Here is a 26,766-nt window from a genome sequence, read left to right as displayed (position 1 = left end):
CAAAAAGAATCTCATAACAATATTTTTTGATTAAAGAACATGGATGAAATCTAAATACAATTTATGCTGAATGAAAGAAGCCAGACCAAAAACAAAGAGGAGAAGAGTGGTCAGAGGTATGAGAGGAAAACAGGAAACACAAGAAAACTTTGGTTGGAGGAGACAAGCAATGGATATTTACATTATCTTCATTACAGTGACTGTTTCACTGATATACTATAAATATTCACCTACATGTCTTTGTGTAAATGCTGGTTTTCAGTTCTCTTGGGTAAGTTCTTAAAAATGATTTTCTGGGTTGTATGGTAAGTTCGTGTTTAACCTAGATCTTCTGAATAGTTTTTTTACCAAATAATGAAATGGAAATATTGAAATTTCTAAATGTTATCATCCGATTATTTCTCGTTTCAATTCTGTTGGATTTTGCTTGAAGTGCTGAGGTTCTGTTGTTAGATACGTATACAATTTAATTTATATACTTATTATATATTATTATTTATATACTTATTATAATTTATATACTTATTATACTTATATTAAAAGTATATTTATATACTTATTACTATATATAAGTATATAAATTTGTAAATTCTATCTTCTTTTTAATTGACTCTTTAATATTTCTGATATGCCATTCTATGTTGTTAGTAATACTTCCTTGAGTTCTCTTTTGTCTGATATAAATATAGCCACTCAGCTCTCACAATTTCCATTTCCAGAGTATATCTTTTCCATCCTTTCACTACAATTTATGTGTATCTGAATCTAAGTGTGTCCATTTTTAGGCAGCATATCATTGATTCTTGATTTTTTATTTTTAAAATATTCTTATTTATTTATTTGACAGAGACACAGAAAGAACAGAAGCAGGGAAAGCAGCAGAGGGAGAGGGAGAAGGAGGCTCTCCACCGCATAGGGAGCCTGATGTGGGGCTCAATCCCAGTAGTCTGGGATCACAACCTGAGCCGAAGGTAGATGCTTAACCGACTGAGCCACCCAGGCACCCAATTCTTGATTTTTTGAAATTTGGTCTAGTAATCTCTATCCTTTCATTGGGGTGTTTAATGTTACTTACATATAAAGTTATTGTTGAAGTATTTACAAGTATGTTTGCCATTTTGCCTTTGTTTTCTATATATCTTATCTTTTTTGTTCCTCTCCTCTTTCTTTAAGTACCTTCTTTTATGTTAAATATTTGTGATGCTCCTATTTAATTCCTTTGTTTATATACATTTATATATACATCTGTATCTGTATACATGTGTATGTACACACACAAACACATACGAGATTTTTAGCCATTCTGATTAATCATGATCTCTACCACATTAATACTAACTTAATTCTGGTATAATGTAGAGACTTTAATGCACTGTAGTTCCATACTATCCTCCCTCCTTAATGCCATCATTATCATATAAATTAAATCTATATGTTATATACTCAACAATATAATTAATGCTTTATATAATATCTTTCAAAGAAATTAAGAGTAAAATTTTAAAAATATATTTCTAAAATCTTTTATATTAACTCAGATTTTAAAAAAAGATTTTATTTATTTATTTGACAGAGAGAAAGAGAGATCACAAGTAGGCAGAAAGGTAGGCAGAGGGAGGGGGGGAAGCAGGCTCCCAGCTGAGCAGAAAGCCTGATGCGGGGCTTGATCCCAGGACCCGAGATCATGACCTGAGCCGAAGGTAGAGGCTTAACCCACTAAGCCACCTAGGCACCCTTATATTAACTTAAATTTAACCATTTCTAGTGCTCTTTGTTTCTTCTGGTGGATTCACATTAGCAATTGGTGCCATATCCTTTCACGCTGAAGAACTTTCTTTAGTGATTCTTGCAAGACAAATGAGTTAGTAACAAAGTCTTCTAATATTTGTTTACCCTGTGATGTCTTTATTTCGCCTTCATTTTTGATTGCTAGAGTTTTCACTCAGCACTTTGAATATGTTATTCTACTGCCTTCCGACTTCCACTGTTTCAGAAGAAAAATCAGCTGTTAACTACACTCATGCACCCCTATAACCAATGAGTTGTTCTTCTCTTGTTGAATTCATGATTTTCTCTTTGTCTTTTAACAGTTCACTATAATGTCTATATTGTATTTCTTTGTATGCTTATCCTACCAAGGATTCTCTAAACCTCTTGGATATGTAGATTAATGTATTCATCAAACATGGGACATTTCCAGACATTATTTCTTCTTTTTTAAAAATTAACATATAATGTATTATTTGCTTCAGGGGTACAGGTCTGTGAATCATCAATCTTAAAAAATTCACAATACTCACCATAGCACATATCCCCAACATCCATAACCCAGCCACCCTATCCCTCCCCACCATCCCCCAGCAATCCTCAGTTTGTTCCCTGAGATTAAGAGTCTTTTATGGTTTGTCTCCCTCCCCAGTTCCATCTTGTTTCATTTCATTTCATACCTACCCCCTTCTCAAATTCCTCATATCAGAGAGAGCATATGATAATTGTCTTTCTCTGACTGACTTATTTTGCTTAGCATAGTACCTTCTAGTTCCATCCACATTGTTGCAAATGGCAGGATTTCAGAGTTTTTTGATGGCTGCATAGTAGTCCAGTATATATATATATATATGTATATATATATATATATATACCACATCTTCTTTATCCATTCATCTGTTGATGGACATCTAGGTGGTTTTTTTAAAGATTTTTATTTATTTATTTGACAGAGAGAGAGATCACAAGTAGGCAGAGAGGCAGGCAGAGAGAGGAGGAAGCAGGCTCCCCACTGAGCAGAAAGCCCAACGTGGGGCTTGATCCCAGGACCCCGGGATCATGACCCAAGCTGAAGGCAGAGGCTTTAACCCACTGAGCCACCCAGGTGCCCCAACATCTAGGTTCTTTCCATAGTTTAACTATTGTGGACATTGCTCCTATAAACATTTGGGTACACATGCCCCTTCGATCACTATGTTTGTATCTTTAGGATAAATACCCAGTAATGCAATTGCTGGGTCGTAGGATAGCTCTATTTGCAACTTTTTGAGGAACCTCCCTGCTGTTTTCCAGAGTGGCTGCAGCATCTTGCACTCCCACCGACAGTGTAGGAGGGTTCCCCTTTCTCTGCATCTTCGCCAATATCTGTCATTTCCTGACTTGTTAATTTTAGCCATTCTGACTGGTATGAGGTGGTATCTCACTGTGGTTTTGATTTTTATTTCCCTGATGCCAAGTAATGTTGAGCACTTTTTCATGTGTCTCTGGGCCATCTGGATCAGGCATTATTTCTTTATGTATCACTTCTGCCTCTTACTCTCTCTTCTCTCCTGAGACTCTCATTACAATTATACTGGTTGTTCTCCACAGGATCTCCATTTCAACCAACAACATCACTGGGCATCAGTCCTTAACCCACTGCTCCAAATTGTTTGAATTTTCTATGGCAGCAAAGTCGTTAGTCCTCCCAGCCTATCCTGTTCTAGAAGAATCATTGTACTGATTAAGACAAAGGAATAGAGTAGAGAAAAGCTTAGGGAAGTTTTTGGAGCAGCCCTAAGCAATAATGCCTCAGAATCCAAGTTTTTCATGCATTCATACTTCTCAGTTTGTTGATGCCTTTGGTCAATCTCTAGAATGCTGAAATGATTTTTTGTCAACTTGTCCATCTTTACTGCTGCTTTTGGGGGGAAGAGGTAGAAAATTTGACAACCTACTCTCTCAGACATAGACAGAAAGACGTCCTCTCTAATATTTTCTATATATTTTAAAATTATGATCATATTTTTTAAAGGTTGTGATCATATTGAATGAAATTTAATAGACAATCACATGCATCATCTCATGTTTTTAAATTTTTTATGAGGATAATTTTTAATGTGTACACAATATTCTCCAACCATATGGATATAATAAAAGTAAAAGATCAAAATGTCCATGTGTCAACTATACCCCTAGTACTTCAGATAGTTTACCTCATTTAATATGTAAAACAACACTAGGAAACAAGCATTGTCTACATTTTACTGATGAATAATAAACTAAAGTTGAGAGAAACTTAGCCACTTGCCTGAAGTCACCCAGCTAGTGAATGGCTGTTCCAGAATTCAAACTAGCAGCTGACTAACATCAAAGCCTATAACCTTTCAATTATGATATGCTGTTTCCCTCAGATGCCAAAGAATATCCTCATGTAGTAAAACTTGGACACAATTCTACTTAGTCCCTTAAAATAGACTCATAGAGGTAGGAATACTATGGGAATAGATTTAAGTATTCTAAACTTCTTAATACATACTGACAAAAAAATTTTTTTGTAGATAATTTATACTAATTTACACTTCTAGCAGTGAATGAGAGTTGTTGTTTTACTGTATCTTTGCCATCAATGGGCATTATCATATTTTAAGGAATTGTCTAATTTTACAGGTAAAATGATACTTTATTATTATTTTAATTTGCAATTCTTTGATTACAGATAAAGCCAGATGTTTCTTCTTATACTTATTCACCATTGGCATTTCTTTTTGTGATCTGCTGTTTCACGTACTTTGCCCTTTTGTAACTGTCCCTCAGAACAATGTACTGCTTAAAATATAACCCATGAGAAATTATACTAGCTACCAAGCATGCTTAGATATAGCCTTAAGAAAAACATATACTGGCAACAAGCCTCCGGGGGAAAGGATGATATACATCCTTGAAGCTGAGCAGGTGGGGATGCCCAGCTCTCTCAGGATGGAACACTGCCTGCTTCTTTTTTCTGTTATCTCCCCTACACCAGAGACCACTTGTGGCTAATTAGATGATCCCTTTGAATGTGCTTGCTCAACTATAAATTTTATACTGCTTGACCAGGCATATCCTGCTTTTCTTCTTGCTTATCTATAAGAGTTATAATCAGTGTATAATTCCTATTCCTTCTTATCTACAAGGCATATGATTAATGTATAGCCTTCTTCAGCTCCTTTGTTGATTACTTTCTAATATCTAATAAATACAGGACTGAGGAGTTGTTTAGGTGAGAGTATTTTCTACTGTCAACCCCTGCTCCCTTTCTCTTGCAGCTGACTTGTTTGTGCCTCATTCTTCTCCTATGCACTGTCAGGAAGCAGCACCCTTTAAAAAAATTGGTGTGTTTTTCTTATCAGTTTGATAAGGTGCTTTATATTTTGGAATACTTTCAGATATGTATTCAAATATTACCCCCAGTTTTTCAGTTACATTGTAATTTTGTTTATGAGGGTTTCTTCTACATATAGAAGCTATTCCCTTTTTGGTAATCTAATCTTTTATCTTTCATTGCTTTTAAGCCTAGGAAGTCTTCCCTGAACTCATATCTTTTCATTAATAGACACTTCTACTTTTTATTATTCACATTTAACTATTTTAATAAACTCATTTGAATTTATTTTGATCTATGCTATATGTAACATTTTGGCTTTCATTTTGTCCATTTAACTATTTATAAAACATTAACAATTATCTTTTTTAATGGACACATATTTTATCATTTTTATTTATAATAATTTACCAAACCTTTCTCTATTATTAGACATTTAAATTTATTTTTAGTTTTTACTATTATAGATCCCAAAAAGTTGTTATGAATATGGAGTTTCTGATCTTATTAAATTATTTTCTTAAGATACAGCCCTATAAGTGTGATTTCTGATTAAAGGGTACTTATATAGAAAGAATCTTACTCAGTTGGTTTGTAAATAGATGATAGATCTTTCATGACTCTATTATTGAAAAATAGCTGTCCTAATAATGATGGAACAGTAATATGTTTTTGTTATTATTGTTGTGTTTTATAAAGACTCACTTTCTCCTAAGAAACAACATGGTAAAATCGACTTTTTGTTTTTGGTGGGGGTATATATATATATATATATATATATATATATATATTCTCAATTTATATGTAGACATATAGATAGGTAAAAAAAGATAGATAAGTGATTTCAACATTTTAACACCTGAAAATGGAAAGAACCATATTGTAGCTCATTAATCTACTCATGGATTTAAGTTTTTGCACACTTAACATAATAGACTTCTTTCATTATCCTAAAGATTGTGTATCTGACTTTACTGAGTAAAACTGAAATATAATAAACTACATATTTAAATTATACAATTTGATTAATTTTGTCACATATATACACATATGAAACCATCACCAGAATCAAGATAACCAACACTTCCTTCATCCCTAATACTTCCCACACATTCTTTTATAATCTATCCCTTGCTCTATTCCTGTTCCCAATCAACTTCTGGTCTGCTTTTCATCACAACAGACTATTTTCCTAGAATGCTATTCAAAATGAATGATACATTAGGTACTCTCTTTTATCTGGCTTCTTTCATTTAGCATAATGTATTTGAGATTCATCCATGTTGCAGGTATCAATAGTTCATTCCTTTTTTACCACTGAGTAGCATTTCATTATATAGATATACAACATAATTTGTTTTTCTATTGACCTGTTGATGGAGATTTAGGTTGTTTCCAGTTTTTGGCTTTTCATTATCCTAACGTTTTTAGGGTTCAATGACAGACAGACTGCAAGATTAATACCTTAGTATAGCAACCAGTCCCAAATTTCAATTGCAAAGATGTGTATGCTAAAGATTTAAATAAACACACAAATAAAGGATAAATTAGGATAATACCTTTATACAATTTTTTCTTACCTTTTCATAGACTGTACTGTCTAGGTAGGGATAAACATGAAAAGCTCCCCGAATCCTCTTCACACCTGGATACAGCAATGGGACCATATTAACATAAGCCACACCATGAAATGAAAGCTGACCTTCATCATCAGCCTAAAGGAATAAAACCAGAGAGCTGTTAGTGCTATAGCACAATGTAGCATAAGATACAGAGCTCTGACCTAGTCATTCAAAGACCTGGCTTTAGGAACTAGCTATGCTACATAACTATTGGCTTTGGGCCAGTTACATAGATATTTTGGATTTACACTTCTTTATATTCAAAATGAGTTTAATAATACCATGATCACTGAAATAATACACATCACAGTGCTAATGAATAATAAAAGCAGTAGTTAGATCAACACATACTCAAATTAATTGATAATATATGTATTCAATCAAAAAGTCAATTTCACCATGTTGTTTCTAAGTAAAAAGTGAAGCTTTATAAAATAAAAACAACAAAAATGTTAAAGACTCAGAAGCTGTCGCTTTTAGCTTTAGTTTATAGATTTTTATTAATGAAAGGGACCTTACAAATCATCCAGACTAGTGATGACAAATAGACTTTAACTTATGCCTAAATTCTTATAAATTGGTGGATTTGTTTCAGACTACTTTATTGAGAAAGATTCTGTATCCTTACCTGAGTTCAGAAAGAAAGAGTGTTTTGATTAATCAATAATATCTGCCATGGATGACAAGAATGAATGATAGTCTCCATCATCTATTTGTCATCTCTAATTTCATCTAAACTCCCATTACAAAGATGAATAACATGTTAATTAATATAACCACACAATTTTTATTTGTATGGTTTTCCATAGAAAACTTTAATAAAGAAAAAATCAATTTAGTGAAAGAAAACACATTTAATTCTCACAAAATTACAAGTCATTTCTTTGATTTCACATATTATAATAATTAGAAATTAGATTAAAAAGTCCTATGTTCGTGTAATAACATTGTGTTGTTAAGAAAAGTTAGCCAATGTACATTATATATTACAAAGGGAGAAATAATTACTAGCAGTAGCATTTTTATTATGCAAAAAGCTTTATTTTAAAGATCAATAAAATAATTTCAGTACTTGTTAAGTATCTCCCATATACCATGAATCATGCTAATTGCTGTGGAGGATACAAAGCAGTCTATGACAGGATCCCTACCATCAGAGATTTTATGAACAAGCAGAAAAGACCAGACGTGCACAAATAAAACGATAGAGAACATGTTATGGGCTCACAAAGCTAGATCTTTTCAGAATAAAGTACATCAATGAGTTCTATTACTCTAATTGTTCTATTACTCTAATTGCTGAAATATTATAAGTAGCATGTCTAAAAGAAATTCAGGAAGATGCATTAGGTTGAAAAATATTGCCAATATTTAACTACTGTGACCTATAAAAATGGCTGTTTCGTGTGGTTTTATAAAACTATAATAAAGAGGTAAAGGGAAATAGGATGTCTGGGAATAAAGTCTAAACAATTTTTAGTGAACAATGGGGAGCTAGAGTGACCAGTTATCCTAATTTGCCAGGGACAGGAGAGTTACCAAGAATATGAGATTTTCAGTGCTAACACCAGGAAACTACTTGGCATATCAGGTTAGGATGGTCACTCTAGATAGTAGTCATATCAGTTCACACTCTCCTTTGGTATCAGAATTAGAAGCAGAATAAAATGTTGGATTTAACCAGACTTTTCTTATATACATATTTTTAAGCAAACAAATTAAACCTTATCAAATTTTGCAGCTTTCCCTTTGGGTGCAGTAGTCAGAGGAACTCTCGTGATCTCTACAGGCCAAAATCGACAATCAGCAATTCGCTTCTGAAGACTGCAATTCAAAAATCAGTCCATTAGCATTATATACAAAAATGAGATTAGTGTAATTTAAAGGGAAGTATTCCTCTCCTTTAAAAAGTAATGGAAGGATGCCTGGGTGGTGCCGTCAGTTAGGCAATTAACTCTTGGTTTTGGCTCAGGTCGTGATCTTGGGCTCATGGGACTTATCCTTGCAAGACTGAGACCTGCATGGGGCTCAGGGCTCAGTGTGAAGAGTGTTTGTGAGCCTCTCTTTTCTCCCTCTCCCTTTGCCTCTCTCTCTCCCACCCTTGCACTCTTCTTCTCCGCCCCCAAAATGAATAAATAACTCTTTTTTAAAAAGTAGTGGAATAGGCACACGTATATAAATATCTTTATTAGGTAGGTCATTTTTTAAAACCTTTCAAAATCTATAAAATTCCAAAAATAATTCTACTGTACTGTTAGTAGAGACAAACTACATTTTTGACAGCAATTTGGCAATATGAAGAAAAAGTCTTAAAATGGTCATAATCTTTGATCCAGAAATTCCACTTCTAGTGATTTTTTTCTAAAGAAATAATCAGACATGTATGTAAATAGTATAAGATATGTTTATTTCTCCTGTGAAAATAATGTAGGACTTACAGTGTCAGCTCTGACACATAAAGCACTTAGAAGCTGTTGCTCCTGTTCTCAGAACAAACAACAACAACAACAACAAAGCTGGTAAAACTGAAAAAATCAATGACCTTTCTTAGATCCATCTAGGAATTAAGTTCATGGGGGCAAATCACCACCCTGAAATTTGGAGATACAGGAAAGTATAGAGAATCACAGCTGAGATAAGCATGCAAGTAGGAGAAAGCAACAGAGCCAGTAACTGGAGGAAACACTATAATGGTAATTTTGACAAATTGCTGGAGGCTGGATTATAGACTCCTGGAAGCCCAGTCTTAGGTGATCCCCATAGTTTTTTGGTTTGAAATCAAGAGGTGCCATAAAATAGTCATGGTGAAGATATGAGAAAAATCCTCCTAGTCAGGAAGAAGGGAAAAGTAACCATTTCAAAATATGCCTGGACTGTTATCCATAACAAATGCCTACTCTTTAAGGGAAACTGCTTTACTAGAGCCTTATTTGACTCCAGCTCTTTCTAGCAGACCCCAGGTCCTGCAGGGTCACAGAAGGATCGGGGGTGTCTGGGTGTCGCAGAGCTTACAGGTATTAGAGTGGGGAAGCCAGCTACAGAGACAGAGCCAAGGAGAAAGCTCTCAGCTTGGGGTTACCTTGAACTGCTCGAAGGCTGGGTGAGATCAGAGTACAGCTGGAGGCCAGGGAGACGGGAGTGATTGAGCGCTTTTCACTGAGGGCACACTGAAGAGTGGGGCCCCGAGATCTTGGATCCTCCAGGCCAGAGATTGGGAGGCCGCCATTTTCATTCCTGTCCTCCAGAACTCTACGGAAAGCGTTCAGGGAGCAAAAGCTCCCCAAAGTGAACCCAAGCGGTTCAAAAAAGATTACTTTTTTTATGAAAGGTATTGTTAAGATAAACTAGTTAAGAAATGTTAAAAAAGAAAAGGGTAAAAGTTAAAAAAAATTAGCAGAAGAAAAAAAATTTAAAAAAAAATTAAATTAAATTAACTGCAAGACTGAAGAATCATGGGGAGAAAAGCCACAAGCTCCATGCTTTGCTTTCTCCTTCTCTGGAATTCTCCTGCTCTCCTTGGTAAGTGAACTTGGTCTTGGCTGGATTTCTTATTGATCTTTTGGGGGACGGGCCTGTTGTAGTGATTCTCAAGTGTCTTTGCCTGAGGCGAAATTGTACCGCCCTTACCAGGGGCTGGCTAAGTAATCCACTTGGGTTTACTTTGGGGAGCTTTTGCTCCCTGAACGCTTTCTGGAGAAATAAAAGAACTAAAATCTAACCAAGTTGAAATAAAAAAAGCTATTAATCAGGTGCAATAAAAAATGGAAAAAAGACAGCTTCTTCAATAAATGGTGTTGGGAAAATTGGATGTCCACATGCTGAAAAATGAAATTGGACCATTTCCTTACACCACACACAAAAATAGACTCCAAATGGATGAAGGACCACAATGTGAGAAAGGAATCCATCAAAATCCTTGAGGAGAACACAGGCAGCAACCTCTTTGACCTCAGCCACAGCAACTTCTTCCTAGGAACATCGCCAAAGGCAAGGGAAGCAAGGGCAAAAATGAACTATTGGGATTTCATCAAGATCAAAAGCTTTTGCATAGCAAAGGAAACTGTTAACAAAATCAAAAGACAACTGAAAGAATGGGAGAAGATATTTAAAATGACATATCAGATAAAGGGCTAGTGTCCAAAATCTATAAAGAACTTAGCAAACTCAACACCCAAAGAACAAATAATCCAATCAAGAAATGGGCAGAGGACATGAACAGACATTTCTCCAAAGAAGACATCCAGATGGCCAACAGACACATGAAAAAGTGCTCACATCACTTGGCATCAGGGAAATACAAATAAAAACCACAATGAGATATCACCTCACACCAGTCAGAATGGCTAAAATTAACAAGTTAGGAAATGACAGATGCTGGCGAGGATGCGGAGAAAGGGGAACCCTCTTACACTGTTGGTGGGAATGCAAGCTGGTGCAACCACTCTGGAAAACAGCATGGTTCCTCAAAAAGTTGAAAATAGAACTACCCTATGACCCAGCAATTGCACTACTGGGTATTTACCCTAAAGATAGAAATGTAGTGATCTGAAGGGGCACGTGCACCCGAATGTTTATAGCAGCAAGGTCCACAATAGCCAAACTATGGAAAGAACCTAGATGTCCATCAACAGACGGATGGATAAAGATGATGTGGTATATATACACAATGGAATACTATGCAGCCATCAAAAGAAATGAAATCTTGCCATTTGCAACGACGTGGATGGAACTAGAGGGGATCATGCTTAGTGAAATAAGTCAATCGGAGAAAGACAAATATCATATGATCTCCCTGATATGAGGAAGTGGAGATACAACATGGGGGGTTTTGGAGGTAGGAAAAGAATAAATGAAGCAAGATGGGATCAGGAGGGAGACAAACCATAAGTGACTCTTAATCTCACAAAACAAACTGAGGGTTGCTGGGGGGAGGGGGGTCAGGAGAGGGTGGTGGGGTTATGGACATTGGACAGGGTATGCGCTATGGTGAGTGCTGTGTAAGTGTATAAACTTGGCGATTCACAGACCTGTACCCCTGGGGATAAAAATACATTATATGTTTATAAAAATTAAAAAAAAAAAAGATGGAAGGGACATGTTAAAGAAGATAGTTGGAAGGCACATGTTAAAGAAGGTGGTACAAAAAGAAAGATGAAGCCTAGATACCTGATAACACTGTGAAGCTACCATATATACCAGCTCTGGATTTGTTTTTATATGTTTATATAAACAAAAATATAATTTGTTTTATATGAAAAGAAATCAGAACCTACCTTGGTTAAGCCACTGATACTAAAAGCCTCTGTTATTAGCAAATATGATGGAAGAGATTCTCAGATTACCTTAACTCAAATATAGATAAAATTAACAAAAGTAACATTTCTTCCCACCTACAATCTTTGGTATTTAGACATATTCCTTTCCTCTTCCTACCTGACCACTGCAGGAGGATCAAGGTAGCAGCGACTTTCCAAGTCCCAAATAATCCTTTTCTTTATGCTCTCTGCTTGATTCCTAAATTCCTTGTCCTGTAAAATAGTAAAAAACTTGTTTTCTCAGTGTACCATAACTTCATCCTGCTCAATCTTTGGGGCATTCTTTTAATGGATTTAAAAATGGATCACAACACTTTTTAAGAGATTTTTATTTATTTATTTGACAGAGAGAGCGAGATCACAAGTGGGCAGAGAGGCAGGCAGAGAGAGAGGAGGAAGCAGGTTCCCTGCCCAGCAGAGAGCCTTATGCGGAGCTTCATCCCAGGACCTTGAGATCACGACCTGAGCCAAAGGCAGAGGCCTAACCCACTGAGCCACCCAGGTGCCCCCAACTATTTAAAATATTTAGTCAGATACTTAAAATAATTCAACCATCTTCATTTAACAAATTATTTTATTGAATGTTTCCACTAACGATTACTAACTCATTCAAGAAACATTTGCAAGTATGCTTGCAGCATTTTCTCTGCTCTCTACAAGTACAGGATGTAGAAAGAAAGAATGAAAGAAGAAATGAAGAAAGAATAAGGGAAGGAAGGAAGAAGGAAAGAGAGAAGGAAGGAAGGAGGGAGGGAAGAATAAAAAGAAAAGAATAATGTCAACAACCTAAACATCCAGCAATAGGAGACTGGTAAGTGAATTTAAGTATGTCCATATACAATGTCATGTCATACAGCAAGTGCAAAGAAAGAAAAAGAATAGGAATGTTCTTTATGTAGCATTGTGGAAAAATCACCAAGACACACTAAAAAGCAAGTTGCAAAATGTGAGTATGTCATCATTTCAGTAAACAAACAAACAATAGGGAAAGAATACATGTATGTATATATATGTGTGTGTTTATAAAGACATTTTTCTCTGCTCTCAATATGACTAAGCACTTTATATACTTAGTGGGAAAAAAGGTTAAAAATAAAGTAAAAATAAACAAATAAATAAACACTTTAAAAACTGAGATTTTTTTTTTAAAAAATAGTGTCTTCCTAACAGGTTCTAGTTCTGAAAATAATAGGATTTTGAATACTTCCTATAAATCTAGACTTCCTAAAGAAAAACGGTTTTTATCCCTTTTATTATGCTAATGTCTGTAAGTCAGTCTTTCTGAAATCTTACTCATTTGCACTCTTTGCAAGGAAACTTCATTCTTCCAAATATTTTTGTTTGTGAGTCTTTCTTTTTTCCTTTGAGTAGATATATTTGCTTTTATATGCATGACCAATGTTCATATTATTACCTACTCAAAAATAAATAAATCTGTGGCACCTGGGTGTTTCAACTGGTTAAGCGTTTGCCTTTGGCTCACATCATGATCCCAGGGTCCTTGGATCCAGCATGGAGTAGGGCTCCCTGTTTAGTGGGGAGTCTCCTTGTCCCTCTCCCTCTACTCCTCCCCTCACCCTGCTCATGCTCTCCCTCTCTATCAAATAAAATGTTTTTTAAAATGTTTAAAAATAAATAAATAAATTTAAAATAAAGAGTAAATTTGAACTTAATAAATTATTTTGTTAAGAAGTCAGGAGACATTTAGATGATGGTGAGTTTAGAATTATTTTGTTAAGAAGTCAGGAGACATTTTCATCAGAATTAGACAACTGTTTAAACAAAAACAAATATACATAAATTAGAGTGATTTAAAAAATGTTCTGGCATCTGTCTGTGCACTTAGTTTATCACCAAAAAATTGCACAATTATCTCACCTCGGGGCGGTTGAGTTCTCCTTCTTCTTCCTCATAGGGTCCACCAACAATGAAACTATCAGGAATGTAATTAGCTCCTGGAGCCAGAATGTTGGCAATTGGCCATTTTTTGGGCCTGGGAACAGGTTCTCTTTCCCCTCCAAGCTTCAGAGTTCCATTCTTGAACAAAATGGGATAGTCTTTCTACAGAATAAATTATCATACATCAGGAAATTTTGTAAAGGCTTCAAAATGAACAAAAAAGATTACTGAAGTATCTTTTCAATGTAGTGTTGGGTGTTGTCTAACAGACTCTTGTTCCTGTGATTATCTGATTCTACAGAGGAGCCTGTACCCTTCATTGTCTTTGTGCTATTTTATAAATATTTAATTTATTAAAAATTGATAATAATGCAAATTATTGTTGTCCACAGGTATGCAAATATATTTTGTTCAGTGGTGGTGTAATTGATTATTGCCCTGTGGATGATGGTGAGTTTAGAATTATTAGCAAATTCATTTCAACATTCCTGATTGCTTATATATGGGTTATTTCTTCAGACTGTCCTCTTTTTTTTTTTTTTAATTTCTTTTCAGCATAACAGTATTCACTGTTTTTGCAACACACCCAGTGCTCCATGCAATACGTGCCCTCCCTAATGCCCACCACCTGGTTACCCCAACCTCCCATCCCCACCCCTTCAAAACCCTCAGGTTGTTTTTCAGAGTCCATAGTCTCTCATGGTTCACCTCCCCTTCCAATTTCCCTCAACTCCCTTCTCCTCTCCATCTCCCCATGTCCTCCATGTTATTTGTTATGCTCCACAAATAAGTGAACCATATGATACTTGACTCTCTCTGCTTGACTTATTTCACTCAGCATAATCTCTTCCAGTCCCGTCCATGTTGCTACAAAAGTTGGGTATTCGTCCTTTCTGATGGAGGCATAATACTCCATAGTGTATATGGACCACATCTTCCTTATCCATTCATCCGTTGAAGGGTATCTTGGTTCTTTCTACAGTTTGGCGACCATGACCATTGCTGCTATAAACATTAGGGTACAGATGGTCCTTCTTTTCACTACATCTGTATCTTTGGGGTAAATACCCAGGAGTGCAATTGCAGGGTCATAGGGAAGCTCTATTTTTAATTTCTTGAGGAATCTCCACACTGTTCTCCAAAGAGGCTGCACCAACTTGCATTCCCACCAACAGTGTAAGAGGGTTCCCCTTTCTCCACATCCCCTCCAACACATGTTGTTTCCTGTCTTGCTAATTTTGGCCATTATAACTGGTATAAGGTGATATCTCAATGTGGTTTTAATTTGAATCTCCCTGATGGCTAGTGATGATGAACATTCTTCATGTATCTGATAACCATTTGTATGTCTTCATTGGACAAGTGTCTATTCATATCTTCTGCCCATTTTTTGATATAATTATCTGTTTTGTGTGTGTTGAGTTTGAGGAGTTCTTTATAGATACTGGATATCAACCTTTTGTCTGTACTGTCATTTGCAAATATGTTCTCCCATTCTGTGGGTTGCCTCTTTGTTTTATTGACTGTTTCCTTTGCTGTGCAGAAAATTTTGATCTTGACGAAGTCCCAAAGTTCATCTTTGCTTTTGTTTCCTTTGCCTTTGGAGACATATCTTGAAAGAAGTTGCTGTGGCTGATATCGAAGAGGTTACTGCCTATGCTCTTCTCTAGGATTCTGATGGATTCCTGTCTCACGTTGAGGTCTTTGAGCTCTTTTTGGTTTATATCCTCTTTGTTCTTTTATATCTATATGGGAGTTATGATATACCTTTTTAAAAAAGATTTATTTATTTATTTATTTGACAGACAGAGATCACAAGTAGGCAGAGAGGCATGCAGAGAGAGAGGAGCAGAAGTACGAAGTAGGCTCCCCACTGAGCAGAGAGCCCAATGAGGGGCTCGAACCCAGGACCCTGAGATCATGACCTGAGCTGAAGGCAGAGGCTTTAACCCACTGAGCCACCCAGGCACCCCTGTGATATACCTTTTTAAAAACAAACTTAAATCTCACAAAGGATTAAAATATGGGTACATTCCTACATATAACTTATCTAAAATATACTTGCAATAGGAAATTGATAAAGATATAAATAGGCAAATTATAGAAAAGGAAATTACATAATCCACCATTTAAATAAAAACATGCTAGATATCCTTAATAACAATTGCAATGAACATTAAAACAATGAGATATCATTTTAACTGCAGTTTAGCAAAATCTGTCTGAAAATAGGAAGCATTGGCAATATTGTGAAGGAAATGGTATTCTCTACATAGTTGATGGAAATATAAATTGGTATAACTATGGAAAGCAATTTTGCAGTTTCCAGTAAATTTAAAATAGTCATACATATAATTCAACAATTCTAGTGGTTTGAGTTAGCTTAAAACTTTTGTAAAGGAGAGGAATTCTAGAATGGTAAAGACCTCTGAAAATCTGCTCCTCCATAAAAACAAGAATGTTGGTGGGCACCTGGGTGGCTCAGTTGTTAAGCATCTGCCTTCAGCTCGGGTCATGATCCCAGGATCCTGGGATTGAGTCCCATGTGGGGCTCCCCGCTCTGTGGGAAGCTGGCTTTTCCTTCTCCTACTCCCCATGCTTATGTTCCCTCTCTTGCTGTGTCCCTCTCTGTCAAATAAATAAATAAAATCTTTAAAAAAAAATGTTGGCAAAAATTGTCAAAATAAGGCATGCCAAAACCACTCAGTGGAGAAAGGACAGTCTTTCTGATAAATGATGCAGAAAACTAATTATCCATATGCAAAAATATCAAGTTGTACCCTTACCTTAAACCACATACAAAAATTAACTCAAAATGAATCAAAGGCCAGTGGTGCCTGGGTGGCTCAGTGGGTTAAGCCTCTGCCTTCAGCTCAGGTCATGATCCCAGGGTCCTGGGATTGAGCCCCATATCAGGCTCTCTGCTCAGTAGGGAGCCTGCATCCCCCTCCCCCACCTGCCTACTTGTGATCTGTATATAAATAAAACCTTAAAAAAAAAGAATCAAAGGTCTAAATATAAGAACTAAAACTATAAAACTCTTAGAAGGAAACTCAGGGGGAAAACTTCATGGCATTGTATTAAGCAATGATTTCTTGGTCATGATACCAAAAACACAAGACAACAAAAGAAAGAAATAGAAAAACTGAGCTCCATTAAAATTAAAATTTTTGTGCAGCAAAAAATACTGCAACAAAATAAAAAATGGGAGAAAATTTTCACAAAAATGGATTAATAGCTAGAATATATAAAGTACTCTTAAAACTTAACAACAAAAAACAACCTGATTCAAAAATGGGCAAAGAACTTGAATAAACATTTCCCCAAAGAAAATATACAAATGGCAATATAGGGGTGGAAAAAGATGCTCAGTGTCATTAGTCATTAGGGAAATGCAAATCTAAAACAAAAGGAGATGCCATTTCACACTTATTGGAATAGGTATCATCACCAAACCAAACAAAAAATAATAAATGTGGATGAGGATATGGAGAAACTAGAAGTCTTTATACTGCTGGTGGGAATTAAATGGTGAAGAGGAATTGAAGCATTCCCACTGAAATGCAGATGGAATAAAATAGATGACAGTATTAACTAATTATACCTTTGTAGCAAGCAATTTGGGAATCTCTACCAAAAGCCTCAAAAAATCCAACACAATCACTCCATAGAAATTTTGACTATGGGAGCACCTGGGTGGCTCAGTCAGCTGAACATCTGACTCTTGATTTTGGCTCAGGTCATAATCTCAGGGTCATGAGATCCAGTGGTGCTTGTCAGGTTCTGCAATCAACAGGGACTCCACTTGAAATTCCCTCTCCAATTCCCTCTGCCCCTCCTCCCACACGCTTGCACTCTTTCTTCCTCCTCTCTAAAATAAATAAATAAATCTTTAAAAAAAAAACAAAAGAAAAGAAAAGAAATTTGGACTAAGAAAATAACCTGAAATTAAGAGAAAGCTTTATATAATTAAGTACACTGTACAAAATCCACAAAATATGCATAAAAGTAATGTATAGAAACACATTAAAAATAGTCAATTTTAAAATGTTTTACATATTTTCCACCATAATATGTATTTATTGACATAAATTATATGTAATAGATACTATATGTATAGTTAAACTGTAGATATCTACATATAAAATAGAAGTAAATTTTATTTTTTTTAAACCTAAAAAAAGTCTCAGCCATTAATAGAGCTTGCTTTGAATGAAATCTTAGCAGGTGAGGAAGAGATGACCATATGAGTGCTTAAATCTATATAAATATCTGGCTATAGGGCTTTACCTCTCCAGCTGATGGAACCTGCAGACCAACCATGTAGTTTTGCATAGGCCCTACTGGAACAAAAGATTCAGGCACAGAGTAGGCAGCCTCCAATGTGACTTTCAGTAGATTGCCTCCTAAGATCTGTGCTGTGGTCAGTAAGGGTTCTGCCACAAACACTTTAACTTCAAGACTGCACTGCTGAAAAAGAATAAAATTATGCAGCATTTTGAAAATGCCAGAGACCTTCTTACCTCCCCTTTTTTTCATTATCTTATTTGTATCTCATATTACTATTCAAGATAAGAAGGTCAAGTTTATTTCCACATAGAGGATTCAAATAACTTTCTCTGGGTCCCATGAGTTAGAACTATAGCTGAGATAAGAATCTTATTCCTAAGGCAGAGGCCTTTCCCCTCTACTACTGAGGTCACATATGTATACAAATACATATAGAAGAGAGACTGGAAGGTCCTATTTCTGAAATGTTAATAGTAGTTTCACACAAGTGACATTGGGTTGCCTTTTTTTGCCAGTTTATATTCTGTGATGACTTTCATAATTTAAATGTAGTACTTTTTAAAAATTAGACTCCACCCAAAACTTGCTAGAACTAATATAGGAATTCAGCAAACTCACAGCATATAAAAACAATACACAGAAGTCTATTGCATTTCTATACACCAATAATGAAGCAGCAGAAAGAGAAATCAAGGAATCAACCCCATTTACAATTGCACCAAAAACTTCATATAAGATACCTAAGAATAAACCTAATCAAAGAGGTAAAACATCTGTATTCTGAAAACTATAGAATGCTTCTGAAAGAAACTAAGGAAGGCACAAAGAAATCGAAAAGCATTCCATGTTCATGGATTGGAAGAACAAATTTTGTTAAAATGTCTATACTACCCAAAGCAATCTGCACTTTGTAAGGACCTATTTGTAAGGACCTATTTAGCCAGAGCGACTCCATCTTGGTTAAAAGCCATTTTGTTGTTTGTGCAGTAAAACTTAAACTGACCCTGCCTCCCTCCCCCCAGAAAAACTTATTTAGAAGCAAGTCTGGGAAACCAGTAAAATATGGTCAGCTAGTTCCTACTAACAGAGCCCAGAATACAAGGCCAGGTTGGCCAGTTCTTGATAACAGGGCCCAGAATACAAGGACAAGTCAGGCCAGGTGGAGACATCCAATCAGTAAGAAACACACATACTTTTTCCCTAACCACCAAAGAATGTAAACCCCGAATGTAAACCGCGCCAACCTTGAGCACCAATTCTGACCAGAGTAATAGGTTAGGTCAAACAGCTACTATAGGGTAAATTGTAATTCAATTGGCCACCTGCATGTGACCTAACATGACTACAATCTCATTGGCCACCTATGTGTGGCCAGACTTTTGCTCTATAAAAGGTAGTCTGTAAGTTGGGGAGGGGTTGCTGTCTTCGGAGACAGCCCTGGCCAGTCAGTCTGACTTCTAATGCTTAGCATAGAATAGAGCTCTGCATAACTTTCACCTTGTCTCAGTCTCGTTCCCCTGACCAATCAGTCTAACTTCTAATACTTATCATAAAGTAAAGCTTTAAATAACTTCCACTTTGTCTCAGTCTCATTTTATTTAATAATGGACCTAACACACATTCAATGCACTCCCTATCAAAATAACACCAGCATTTTTCACAGACCTGAAACAAACAATCCTAAAATTTGTATGGAACCAGAAAAGACCCCAAATAGACAAAGTTATGTTGAAAAGGAAAACAAAAGCTGGACACATCATAGTCCTGGACTTCAAGTTACATTATAAAGCTTTAATCATAAAGGCAGTATGGCACTGGCACAATAACAGGCACATAGATCAATGGAACAGAATAGAGAAGTCAGAAAAGGACCCTTGGCCATATGGTCAACTACCTTCTTCAAAGCAGGAATATTTCCATACAATGGAAAATTGTATGGAATTTCATTTCCATACAATGGAAAAAAGTCTCTTCAACAAATGTTGTTGGGAAAATTAGACAGCCACATAGAGAAGAATGAAACTGGACCATCTTCTTATACCATACAAAAAAATAAATTCAAAATGGATGAATGTTCTAAAAGTGAGACAGGGAGATCCAGCAAAATCCTGCAGAAGAACACAGGCAGCAACCTCTTTGACCTTGGTCACAGCAACTTCTTACTAGAAATGTCTCCAGAAGAAAGAGAAACAGAAGCAAAAATGAACTATTGGGACTGCATCAAAATAAAGAACTTCTGCAGAGCAAAGGAAATAATTTACAAAACTAAAAGGCACCCTATAGAATGGAAGAAGACATTTGTAAATGACATATCAGATAAAGAGCTAGTACACAAAATCTATAAAGAATTTATCCAATTCAACAGTCAAAGAACAAATAATTCAATCAAGAAATGGGCAGAAGGTATGAATGGATATTTCTTCAAAGAAGACATATGAATGGTTAAAAGACACGTGAAAAAAAAATGCCCAACATCACTCAGCAGCAGGGAAATAAAAATCAAAACCACAATGAGATAGATAACACCTCACACTAGTCAGAATGGCTAAAATTAGCAACTCAGGAAACAGATGTTGGTGAGGAGGCAGAGAAAGGGGAACCCTCTTACACTGTTGGTGGGAATGCAAATTGGTGCTCTGGGAAACAGTATGGAATGTTAGGTCCCCCAATAATGAGTCCGTGATTAAAGGAGCGAGACTGATACAAAGCAAAGGTCAAGCAAAGCTTTATTTCGCTCAAGCATCAAGAATCAAACCGAACGTTTCGGGCCATGCCTCTTACAGAGAGGGCAACCTCTCTCTGCCTCACAGACCAGCTTTTAAGGGCAAAAGCCATGTGGTTGGGCCTGGCCATGTACAGGTGGCCAATGAAATTGTAACACACAGAGAAAGCTGCACGGTCATGTTAGATCACACATAAGTGACCAACTGAATTACAATTTTCCCTAGTAGATATTTGAACCAGCCTATCACCTTGGTCAGAATTGGCACCCGAAAGGTGCCCAAAGGGTGGGGCCCATACTCCTTGGTAACTAGGGAGACAGTATGCGCCCCGCCCCCATCGGATGTCTCCACCTGGCCTGACCCACCCTTGTATTTGGGCTTTGTTACCTGGGACTGGTTTCCAGGACTTGTTTTTAAATAAGTCTCCAGGGGGAAGGGGAGCAGGGACAGTTTAAGTTTTAAACAACAAAGTTATTGTTTAACCAGATGGAAGCACTCTGGCTAAATAGGTCCTTACATGGAAGTTCCTCAAGAAGTTGAAAATAGGTGCCTGGGTAGCTCAGTCATTAAGCCTCTGCCTTCAGGTCATGATCCCAGGGTTCTGGAACCCAGCCTCACCTCCCTGCTTTGTGGGAAGCCTGCTTCTCCCCACCCACCCCGCCCCCGAGTGTTCCCTCTCTCGCTGTGTCTCTCTCTGTCAAATAAAGTCTTTAAGGAAAAAAAAAGTTGAAAATAGAGCTACCCTATGACCCAGCAATTGCACACCTAGGTATTTATCCCAAGGATACAAACAGGTATTTCAGGGGGCATCTGCTCCCCAATGTTTATAGCAGCAATGTCCATAATAGCCAAATTATGGAAAGAGCCCAGATGTCCATCGACTGATGAATGGATACAGAAGATGTGGTATATACATATACAATGGAATATTATTTGGCCACCGAAAAGAACGACATCTTGTCATTTGCAATGACATGGATGGAGCTAGATATTATGCTAAGTGAAATAAGTCAGTGAAAGACAAATACCGTATGATTTCACTCACATACGGAATTTAAAAAGCAACACAGATGAACACAGGGCAAGGGAAGGAAAAATAAAATATGATAAAAACAGAGAGGGTGGCAAACCATAAGAGACTCTTAACTATAGGGAACAAACTGAGGGTTGTTGCTAGAGGGGAGGTGGATGGGAGGATAGGGTAGTGGGTGGTGGTCATTAATGTGGGCACTTAATGTAATGAACACTGGGTATTATATGCAACTGATGAATCATTAAATTCTACCCCTCAAATTAATAACACACCATATGTTAACTAATTTGAATTTAAATAAAATCTAAAGTAAACAAATAAAATAAAATTTTAGGGCTTTTTTTTACTAAATATTTGAAAATCATATCCTTTAATATATTTCCATTTTCATAGGTGAGAAAGAATTTCTTGGTAGCATGAACAAGCTCAAAAATTAGTTTTTTAAAAGACCTACCTAGGATTCAATGTTAGTGATATACCCAAGTAGGGCTATCAAGATAGCTCTTGTTTTTTGTTTTTTTTTTTTAATTAGACATGAGAAAAATAATTTGCTCGTTTTTATTTGCTTAGAAATCAACATTAAGAAGAATAATTAATATTATTGTTAAAGAATTATATATTCTACTAGGGCACCTGGGTGGCTCAGTCAGTTGAGTATCTGACTCTGGGTTTCTGCTCTCAGTGTTCTGAGATCAAGCCCTACACTCAATGGGTTCCTACCTTGGGTTCCACACTCAATGGGAAGTCTGCTTGGGATTCTCTCTTTCCCTCTCCCTCCGCTCCTCCCGCCACTTTCTCTCTCTCTCTCTCTCTCAAATAACTTTTAAGGAAAAAAAAAAAGAATTACATATTCTACTAATGAGAAATTTCCAAGTTATGTCTCCAATAGAAATTCTGATTTGGCTAATGTGCTTTTTATTTTTATTTTTTTTTTCTGGAAAAACCCCAAATCTTTCATTTTTCTCCTTGCCTGGCACAGCCCAAACTTGAGACTCCTGAGCTTCGCAAACACAATACAAATGTTAGCCGCAGGGACCCTTGAACCATCAGGTTAAGTTCAGGCAGGGGAGAACCCTTCCTGAAACTCCTCAAAGTACATCACAGACTGGCCCCCATGTGGCCCTGAAGGTGGCTGAACAACACCCTGACAAGTCTGGGCTTGTCAGGCAGTGAGGGCGGGAAATGAAATATACTTTTCGGTAAGAAAATATTTTTTCAAATATATACATATATACACGTATATATACAGATATAGGTATAGATATAGATATATATGTATATATTCAATGTTTTCACACAGGATACAATAGAAAGAAACTTTAAAATATTTATTGTTGGTGTAGAACAATACAAAGATTACTAAGTCTCCTGCATGAGGATGACCCACAAATTCATGAAACATTCCATATAAGAAATAAATAAAATACAATGTGTATTGGCTGCTAATTATATGCCAGGTACTTTACCACCACATTAGGAATATAAGATAAAGGAGACATGGCCTCTTTTATTATGGGATTCATATTGTAATTCCATGATTTATGATAAATGCTATAATAGAAACTTGTATAAAATGCCCTAGCCAAGGAGCACCAAAGAGGAAGTGAGTAATTCTTGGGGAGGAGGGATGGTGATGCCTAAATTTATGAATAAATAAAAGTTTTCAATTTAGGTAAGTTGAGAAAGGAAAAAAAATAATTCTGAACATAAAAGAAGAGTTTATATAAGAGAATTAAAATAGCATGGTGTATTTTGTTCAGGTGTAAGTAGTTCAGGATTTTAGAATATAAAGCATAAGAAAGGGAATCTGAGAGATGATACTAAACAAGTGGGAGCTTCCTATTATAAAAGCTGTTGCTTGCCTGCTAAGGAATCTGGACCTTAACATGTAAGTAGGAGGGGAATTCATGAACTACATAGTAGTGAAATGGGGTTGAGATGTGATCATATTTTTAAGTCCCCTGGCAAGCAGTGAGAAGGCAAAACTGGAGGGAGGTAAGGGCAGTTACAAGGCTACTTGTAACGTTCCATTGAGAGGTTATAAGGCAACAAAGAGTAGGAATAAAAGGGGGTATAAAAGGCTGGGTATGCTGAAAGGCAGATTTGGGCAGTGGTTTTATTTAGGGTCCAAGAAAGCACTCATACTGGTGACTGTTAAATAATGAATAACCTCCCCTCTGCAACCCAAGAGTATGAACACAGTCTAAGAAGAAAAGGTAGCCAAAGTCAGAACCTTCACATATAACACACAGGCAGAGGAAAGAGGTCTGGTGCAGGAACCTGAGAAGGTACAGTCAATGAGCAGGAAAAGAGAACACCAAAGGGAAGAAGATTTTAAGAAAGAGAGGCATTGAAGAATGTGACATCTCGGATCAATATGTCTCTGGAAAGAAAAGTTAAACGTCCCTAAGTTTTCTAACTTGTATCACTCAGTCAAGACAGGGAATACTTGAAGATGAATTGGAAACTCTTCCAATGTCGGGTTTATGTCATTTTATTCTTTGAGTCTCGAGAATAACCAGTGTAGATGCTTAACTATAAAATTAGGGAGAATTCTCAAGTGAGTGGACATTAAGTGTCATATATTTTTTCATTGAATGTGTAAAACAAGTAAACACAGGAATACTATGAGCAAACATCCTAAGGACTAATAATCCATTTGACTAATTTTTCTTCTAAAGATATGTAAGGAAAATCAACATAAGTACATCTAAGTGCATAAGAAGGGAGACTGGACCAGTGAAGGCAGACTGAGCTCAGATACATACCTCTTTCTAGCACAAGTCACATGGAATTACAGAAAGATACTAAATTACACCTTTATATCCAATTTAAAAAAAATAATGCTACAACATCCCTGGAAAAAAAGAAATGCTGTCAGTGCTATCAGTGGACTGCAAATTTATAGGAATCCTAAAAGAAAGGAAGAAAGAAAGAAAGAAAGAAAGAAAGAAAGAAAGAAAGAAAGAAAGAGAGAAAGAAGACAAATTAAAACAGAAAAACAATCTAGAAGAAACCAACCACAGCCTAAAATAAGAAAGGGAGAGGACCACAGCCGAGGTAGGAGTGGATTATGGCAGCTCCAAGGTCAGAATCAACAAGAAGGGACTCCCAGCAATGGTTAATCAGGGAACTGCATTCAGAATAGTTGGGCCATTTGGGCCCTTCTCTCTCTTTTACTTTTGCAAAACAGAAGGCAGTTCTGGTATCTGCTGAAAGTGAGTGCACTTTCACCAGAGTGGCAAAAGTAATGTCCCGGGAAGCTACTGATTCCCAGGAAGAATGGAAAACACAGCCTGGAAGACAAACCAGATGACCACAGCCTACCAATTCAGGCTTACTTTGCCAGAAAGTGTGTTAGGTGCATTCACGTATTATTCAACTTAATCTATCAGGACATAGCTCAAGAGGCATTTCCATGGTTAAGCTTTCTCTATGAGTACCCCTGGGCAAAGTAACCAATAACTACTCTGTGCCCGCATGCCCTACTCCACTATTTAATCACACTGATTTTAACCCATGACATGGAGATTATGGACAACTGAGTAGGACTCTAGATTTATCTTTGTTTCCCAGAACTTAACACTGTGAAAAGATTACACTTGGTGAACTGGACTCAACTGAATCGAATCTGTATAAGAAACAGACTTGGTAGACTGAACGACAGACTGAAAGTCGAGATTAACTCTGATTACCTTTACACCTGACCGAAGAGGTTCTAAAGGCGAGCCTGGCACCGGGTGCAAGGGGACCATTGTTTCAAATGAACTCTCTCCTGCAAAGAGAAGGCAAATCAAGCCATAGAAGGAAGGGTTAGGCAGAGATAATTGTGCTCATCTTTTTATCAAATCCCTCAAATTCACTGAGGCCAGTTTTTGCACTTCTGTGGAGCTAAATTTCATGAGCTTTCCTATATCTACTTTTGAGCAACTCACACATCTGACCTTCCAGTAAAGGAAGAAGGTCCACCACAGCCTGACCAAGAATTAAGGTCTTCTCATCTTTCTGTTTCTTTTCCTTTGGTAAAACTTCAGTCATAGTTACTAGAAAAATCAAAACAAAGAAAATGAGAACATATCTGGGTCATCCATCTGATAATCAGCAAACAAAGCATCATCAAAGAGATTTAAGAGAAATTAACTTGAAACCTGAGAAGGCCCCATTACTAGTGACTTCTGGTGGAAAAATACTATTAAAGGGTTGCCTGGGTGGCTCAGTGGGTTAAAGCCTCTGCCTTCAGCTCAGGTCATGATCCTAGGGTCCTGGGATCAAGCCCCTCATGGAGCCCCGCATCAGGCTCTCCGCTCAGCAGGGAGCCTGCTTCCTCCTCTCTCTCTGCCTGCCTCTCTGTCTACTTGTGATCTCTGTCTGTCAAATAAATAATAAAAAAATAAAGTTTTTTTTAAAATACTATTAAATACCTATTAAATCTTTTGCATACATGTTATAGTAAAAAACAGAATTTTGGGGTGCCTGGGTGGCTCAGTGGGTTAGCGCCTCTGCCTTCTGCCCAGGTCATGATCTCAGGGTCCTGGGATGGAGCCCTGCATCAGGCTCTCTGCTCGGCGGGAAGGCTGCTTCCCCCTCTCTCTCTGCCTGCTTCTCTGCCCACTTGTGATCTCTGTCTGTCAAATAAATAAATAAAATCTTTAAAAAAAAAAAAACAAACCACAACAGACTTTACAACATAATCAGGTACACGCATATGTATAAAAGTAACAATTAAAACAAAGTTCCACATAATATTCCTATTTATTAACTGAAAACACTTGAG

The 26,766-nt window shown here is 36.7% G+C and overlaps 1 protein-coding gene across 12 annotated transcripts in view; it reads right to left on the bottom strand.

Annotated features, from left to right (window-relative positions):
• The window catches only part of CFAP70 (cilia and flagella associated protein 70), a 109,653-nt gene that overhangs the window by 62,799 nt on the left and 20,088 nt on the right, over window positions 1-26,766 (bottom strand). For 5 of the 12 annotated variants that reach the window (XM_059169937.1, XM_059169936.1, XM_059169935.1 and 2 more), the window contains 7 exons: window positions 25,937-26,035; window positions 25,688-25,767; window positions 18,237-18,416; window positions 13,926-14,108; window positions 12,166-12,260; window positions 8,457-8,556; window positions 6,691-6,825 (listed from right to left, as the gene is read on the bottom strand). In XM_059169937.1, coding sequence (XP_059025920.1) covers window positions 6,691-6,825; window positions 8,457-8,556; window positions 12,166-12,260; window positions 13,926-14,108; window positions 18,237-18,416; window positions 25,688-25,767; window positions 25,937-26,035 — 872 coding nt within the window. The remainder of the gene's footprint in view (window positions 1-6,690; window positions 6,826-8,456; window positions 8,557-12,165; window positions 12,261-13,925; window positions 14,109-18,236; window positions 18,417-25,687; window positions 25,768-25,936; window positions 26,036-26,766) is intronic. The other 7 variants (XM_059169941.1, XM_059169940.1, XM_059169943.1 and 4 more) reach the window with 5 other exon arrangements.

The sequence above is a fragment of the Mustela lutreola genome, chromosome 4, assembly GCF_030435805.1.
Source record: "Mustela lutreola isolate mMusLut2 chromosome 4, mMusLut2.pri, whole genome shotgun sequence".
Lineage (NCBI taxonomy): Eukaryota > Metazoa > Chordata > Mammalia > Carnivora > Mustelidae > Mustela > Mustela lutreola.
This window is presented reverse-complemented; position numbering and strand designations above follow the sequence as displayed.